Below are 6,629 nucleotides of genomic sequence, written 5' to 3'. Positions count from 1 at the left end.
GTAAAATGTTAAAATCAAATCTGATATTGTTTTACCTTTTATTTGGTGTGTGGAAGGTGTGCGGAAGAGGGGGTAGTCTTATACGGCGAGTATATAACAAACTCTGTATTTTGAGTGGAAATGTTAGGGGGTCGTCTTATACGCCCAGTCGTCTTATACGCCGGCAAATACGGTAATTTTGAATTTATGGGATTACTTTTTAAATATCAGGTAAAGAGCATTTGTTAGGGAGATGAGAAGGTTGTACTTGGTTTTTGTTTTGTTTTGGTTTGTTTTTTCTAACAATATATAAATTTAAATATAATCAGCATTGCCATTTATTAATTATAAAAGATTGTATTACACATGTAAAGTATATTACCTACCACTAATGAGAGGTACAACTAATTCAAAGATTTAGATTTTATAAAAGAATGCACTAGATTTTTAAAATTCTCTTCAGGAATGTTTGTAAAATATAAAAGAAATGATATCTATTTCTAAACGTAGGATATTATCTTTAAAGTGTATTGAACACCCTAGTGTGTTCTTACTTTATCCTGGAATATGAGTATTTGAGAATTGTTTTGATATTTGAATTTCACTTGAAGATTTGTAAGCTTTCAGAAATTCATTTATTATTGCTTAGTGTATTACTGTTAGCTGTTTTCTCAGTTCTGCTTTTTTTGCAAAGTGATAAATTAAGTCTGCTTTGTAGACAAGCTGCTGGAAAGAATTCTATAGTGCTGAATAAAAATTAATTGAGGACTAAAATATGACTTCAGAAAAAGCAGTTTAAGTGAATTGATTGTGACAAAAGCCAGATTGGATTCTATTGAAGAATGAATAAAATAAAAGAATGTTCACTGTTCACTGAAATTAAAGTATACTATACATTCTTCCTTTTAAAGTTATATCTACAACAATAATTTCCTAACAAACAAAAAGTAAACAAAACAATATATTCCCCTATACTCATTACCCAGTTTTAACAACCACCACCAATCTGTCATTTATGTTTCATTCATTCACCTTCACTGTCCTTTCCTTTTTCATTAGCGTTATTTTAAATAAATTCTTTAAGATGTCGTTTTTGCTGAATATATTTCTGATTTTGCCCCAGAAACAAGCGAATAAAATAATCATAACATTATATTTGAACATAATCACAATGTCATTATCACAACTAATAGAAACTTCAATAATGTCTTTATTAAACTCTGATGCCCCAAATTAAAATTTCTGAAATGTCTCAAACATCTTTTAATAGTTGGTCTGTTTAAATTGAGATCCAAATAAGGTCCACTTATTTTGTTATGTTTTTAAGTCACATTTAATTTATTCACAGTTACTTCTTATTTATTTATTATTACTGTTGTTTTTTTAATTGAAAAACTCAGTTATCCTGTGCATATTCTACTTTATAGATTGTACTATTTAACTCCTTGTGGTGTCTTTTCTTCTCTACTTACTTATTTTTGGTCCTCATTAAAAATATATTTACAAATGTCAAAATATCCATGTTATAAATTTAAATATTGTAAAGAAGATTATGATGGCATAGATTGTGTCTGTGTTTGTGTGTCTATATATGTCTGTGTCTCTTTGTGATGGTTGCATTTATTAATTGCTGTATGTAAAATTGCATTTTTATTTGCTAGATAGCCTGTGCTTTAAGGTGGTCCTGGTTTTGCAAGCATTCAACCAGTCTCTCATTTTATAGGCTGTCCCAACTTCTTCAACCAAGGAGTGTAATTGCATGTAATATCTTGAGTAACATGAATATTCTCTATAAAATATAAATTACAGATCCTTGGGGTCCTTCCAATCATTTGTTATAACAACCTTCTTTATCTCTAATAAACTATAGGTGAGTTTTTTTGGCTTGTTTATTTTGTGTTTGTTTCTTTGTTTTAAGAGTTTGTGGGTTGAAAGTTTCAATTAGTGAAAAACATTTTTGAAGCAGAAAGACAGAGTATATTTGCTGTGTTTGTAAACAAAAAACAACAACAAAAAATTTCATTCAGTCCCCACCCCTTATCTTATTGCTGACACTGTTAAGGCTTGCTCAGTGACATGGGCTGTGAAAGAATTCACAATTAAGAGAAAAGATGCAGAGAGGAAGTTTATTTTCTTTTCCAAGGGAGTAAAGAGCCAAATATTGCTAGTCAATACAGGGCAGAGAAGAAAGGGAGTTTGCATTGTTCAGTAGTTGCTACGCAACAAGGAAGGGAGGGGAAGGGTGTTGAAATTGAGCAGACACCAGAAGGGTTGTCTTGGAAAGTTACAGTTTATTTTCCAGGAGACAGTCCAGCAGATATTCTAAGGAGGTGCCTTATCAGTATTTTTCCAAACCTGTAAAACAAGCTTAGACCAAAAGTTATAAAGAGTTCAAAAGGGAAATCTGTTTGAAGGGGAGAGGGAAAGGAAGGAGAAGATGAGGAGGAGCAAATTATTCTGAAGCTCTTAAAACAGCAGGGAGGAGTTGGATGGAAGAATGTAGCCTTGAGAGTAGCTTATTTTATCCTTTAGTTTTAACAGAGGAGTCAACGATCTTGGAGTTTAATTACCAGGTGCTTCTCATAAGTTGTCAAGGCCACAGCAATGAAAAAGAAAGGCCTATTTGCTGTCCTTACAGATACTATTACAGATGTCACCATTTTCCCCCTATTTGCCCACCTCCACTCAGCTTCCGCCTCCCCACACCTTTATATTTACGCTGCTGAGTTTTTACTTCTTAGTAGCTTTCTTGTTCCTGTATTTGAACCTATAGTGGCAAATTAAAGGCAAAGAGGTGTTTTAAGAATTCATTTTATTTTTGCTGAAGTAAAGCTCATTAACTAAAGCATTCTTCAGATTTTTGTTACCCTAAAATATAAAATATTTATATTTACTATATGGTAATCAAACTTTCTGAAAGTTAGATTAATTTTGGTTTAAATTAAGCAATAATAATTTATATTTTCTATTTCATTCTTTTGATTTACCAATGTCTCTCTTATGGAAAATCCTGAGTTATGTCACTAAAATATAGTTCTTGTTCATGCTGTAATTATTTTCCCAAGTTTCAATGGCTCTCTATTTTCCTATTGAGAAAACACAAAACACCTGCTGGGAGTCAAACTCTGGGAGCCAAACATCCATAAGTTGATCACAAAACACCTTGCTCTGGTTGGTGTGGCTCAGTTGATTGAGCATCCTCTTGTGCACCCAAAGGTCACTGGTTAGATTCTTGGTCAGGGCACATGCCCAGGTTGTGGGCTGGATCCCTAGTAAGGGCTGTGCAGGGGGCAGCTGATCATGTTTCTTTCACATTGCTGTCTCTCCCTCTCTTTCTTTAACTCCCTTACCCCCTCTCTCAAATCAATAAAAACATATTTTTTTAAAAAAACAACAAAAAACACGCACCTTTTTGGGCACTCTTTCATACATTCTTAAGCTTAGCCATACTGCACACCCACTTTCCTGGAAGCTGTTTATGCATTTTTATTAACATGTCAGTACTTTTACACAACTTTTTATATATAGCAAACTTAGGCTAGACTTTCATGCCTGATTTAATGGATACTTTAATAGTGAAGTATTGCATACTTCTCTCAGATTTTTAACAATTACTTCTGTTTCTTTACCATAACACTTTACTTATGCTGTGGTAAATAGTTATTTGCATATCTGACTTCCTCAAAAATTAAACTTTTTTCATACTCATTTTGTTAGATGACTGTGCAGCTATATAAATAAGAGTATAGATATATGTTTTAAATACCTTAAAGTTTAGAGAGCCAGACATTATGGATATTAGCTCTTGAACACCTGCTCAAAAAATTTAGCTTTTAGGAAAAATAAAATCACAATTTTGTTTTTCATGGCTTTCTTTTGTGTGGGCATCATCCATATAGTAAAAGTTGAATATGTTAGAATATGTCCTATTATCTTTACATTTTAGATATGATCCCAAAACAGACACATGGACCACCGTGGCTCCTTTGAGTATGCCCAGAGATGCTGTTGGAGTTTGTCTCCTCGGTGACAGATTATACGCTGTTGGTGGCTATGATGGGCAGACATACCTCAACACCATGGAATCCTATGATCCACAAACTAATGAGTGGACTCAGGTAAGGTTGTTGCCAGCATACTTCAAATATAAGAATGAATTTCATTTACTTTCTTTGGAGGAGAAGGATACATACAGTAATCTACCTACTCAAATTACTCTGCACCCAAAGTGATTGATTTAATCTATTGTGTTCATTTTGTAAAAGTTCATTAAATTATATGTTGTTGTGCACTTTTCTCTAATGTACTCTGTACTTTAATAAAATTTATATTAAAAAGTGACATTCATGTTTCCACTTTATTATAAATAATTATAGGAACTGAATGATAATTAGCTAAAGCAAAAATACATGTAGAATATATTGATCCACAAAACCCTAGCTTCAGAATATTTGATTTTAGAGGTAACTGTTATAAAGAGGGTGGAAGCCTACAGAAGTCAACTTTCTGCCTCCCATTTCTGCTTGACTATGTTAGGTCTATTGTTACCTGTTGCAGATATATTTTCCATGGGTGGAAACTCCAAGTAGCAATACTCAGCCATAAAAGATTAAATAAAAGAACTATTTGATTGATAAAAAACAAACAGCAAAGGGCTCTGAATGGTCTGTCATTTATAAAACATCCATCCCTGGATAATCATTTTGGCCCGAAAGATGGAATGTAATGGTTGGCTGATCTTAGGTGAGGGGTTATCCTTGAATATACACAGTAGTTAGAGACTCAGCTCCCATTTTAGTAATATAGCTAAAGAATTTGTGCTGGTGTGTATGAGTGTTGGGGGGAAATGAGACTAGAGCAACTTAATTATAGTAAAAAATACCTTGTGCTTTATAACTACTATGTCATTGCTTGTAATGGTGAAAATGGATATAATATTCTCAGACTGGTGTCCTCATATTCAATTTCTCCTTTCTTCCCCTTATTTCTTTTCCAATATCTCTATTATCTCATTCCTTTATCAGAAATCTAAAAGCAAAATACTATACAAACAAACAAACCTTTTCCATTAATGGGTGAGGTGAAATTCCAAAGCCTTATTTAGTTGAAGCAGAACAATAACTTCATCTCTCGTCTTTCTGGGTGAAAGATTTTATTTTTTGGTCACAGAAATTGACTAAAATTTATCTGAAAAACTTGAATAATGCTTGAAGTAAATTTCTTTTAAAAATATCTACTTTTAAAGATACATCACTCACTTGATTTTCCCAGTTTAGAAATATGTTCACACATAGTATTTAGATAGGCTGCATTTAAGTACAAACCCAAATTCATAGCAAACAGGCTAAGATACCTGGCTATGAATCTCACTCCTCTCTATGAGAAAGCTGTTTGATTCCAATGAGGATAGATGAAATTCACTAAAAAGGAAGAAAAAAGGTAGAATGAAGGAAAGAAGGGGAAGTATTTGAAGAAATAGGTACCATGATTTTTGTATATTTTACTTTAATTTGTGAGAGAAGAAGCATTCCTTCTCCAAAAAGAAGAAAATATTGAAATGTTAATCATTATTGCACTAAAATATTAGAAGATATACTTTAAATTCTTATCTTTAAGAGATCCTAGTGTTTACCCAGGGAATATTGCATGAATTAATGATTGTTGATTTGCTAAGAAAATGTACCAGTTCAATGGTATACATTTATTTATTTATTTATTTATTTATTTATTTATTTAAAATCATTTTATTGATTTCAGAGAGGAAGGAAAGGGAGAGTTAGAAACATCAATGATGAGAGAGAATAATTGATTGACTGCCTCCTGCACTCCTCCAACTGGGGATCGAGCCCACAAATGGGGCATGTACCTTTGACCAGAATCAAACCTGGGACCCTTGAGTCCACAGGCAAAGGCTCTATCCACTGAGCAAAACCAGCTAGGGCCAATGGTATATATTTTAAATTTGCCACTTTTACAAATGAACATTAAGTAAAGGAAGTTAATTGGCATATAAATGAGATAGTATATCTTTTATTATATACTAGAGCAGCGGTTCTCAACCTGTGGGTCCCGACCCCTTGGGGGTCGAACGACCCTTTCACAGGGGTCACCTAAGACCATTAGAAAACACATATATAATTACATAATGTTTTTGTGATTAATCACTATGCTTTAATTATTTTCAGTTTGTAGCAATGAAAATATATCCTGCATATCAGTTATTTACATTATGATTCATAACAGTAGCAAAATTACAGTTATGAAGTAGCAACGGAAATAATTTTATGGTTGGGGGTCACCACAACATGAGGAACTGTATTAAAGGGTCGCAGCATTAGGAAGGTTGAGAACCACTGTACTAGAGCAGTGATGGCGAACCTATGACACACGTGTCAGAGGTGAAACACGAACTCATTTTTTGGTTGATTTTTCTTTGTTAAATGGCATTTAAATATATAAAATAAATATCAAAAATATAAATCTTTGTTTTACTATGGTTGCAAATATCAAAACATTTCTATATGTGATACGACACCAGAGTTCAGTTAGGTTTTTTCAAAATGCTGACACGCCGAGCTCAAAAGGTTCGCCATCACTGGTACTAGAGGCTCAGTGCATAAAATTTGTGCACTCAGTGGGAGGGAGTGGGG

The 6,629-nt window shown here is 33.2% G+C and overlaps 1 protein-coding gene across 1 annotated transcript in view; it reads left to right on the top strand.

Annotated features, from left to right (window-relative positions):
• Positions 1–6,629, top strand: part of KLHL1 (kelch like family member 1) — a 257,625-nt gene that overhangs the window by 245,267 nt on the left and 5,729 nt on the right. The window contains exon 10 of the mRNA XM_006761432.2: positions 3,926–4,097. Coding sequence (XP_006761495.2) covers positions 3,926–4,097 — 172 coding nt within the window. The remainder of the gene's footprint in view (positions 1–3,925; positions 4,098–6,629) is intronic.

Source organism: Myotis davidii, unplaced genomic scaffold, assembly GCF_000327345.1.
Source record: "Myotis davidii unplaced genomic scaffold, ASM32734v1 scaffold277, whole genome shotgun sequence".
Classification (NCBI taxonomy): Eukaryota; Metazoa; Chordata; class Mammalia; order Chiroptera; family Vespertilionidae; genus Myotis; species Myotis davidii.
This window is presented reverse-complemented; position numbering and strand designations above follow the sequence as displayed.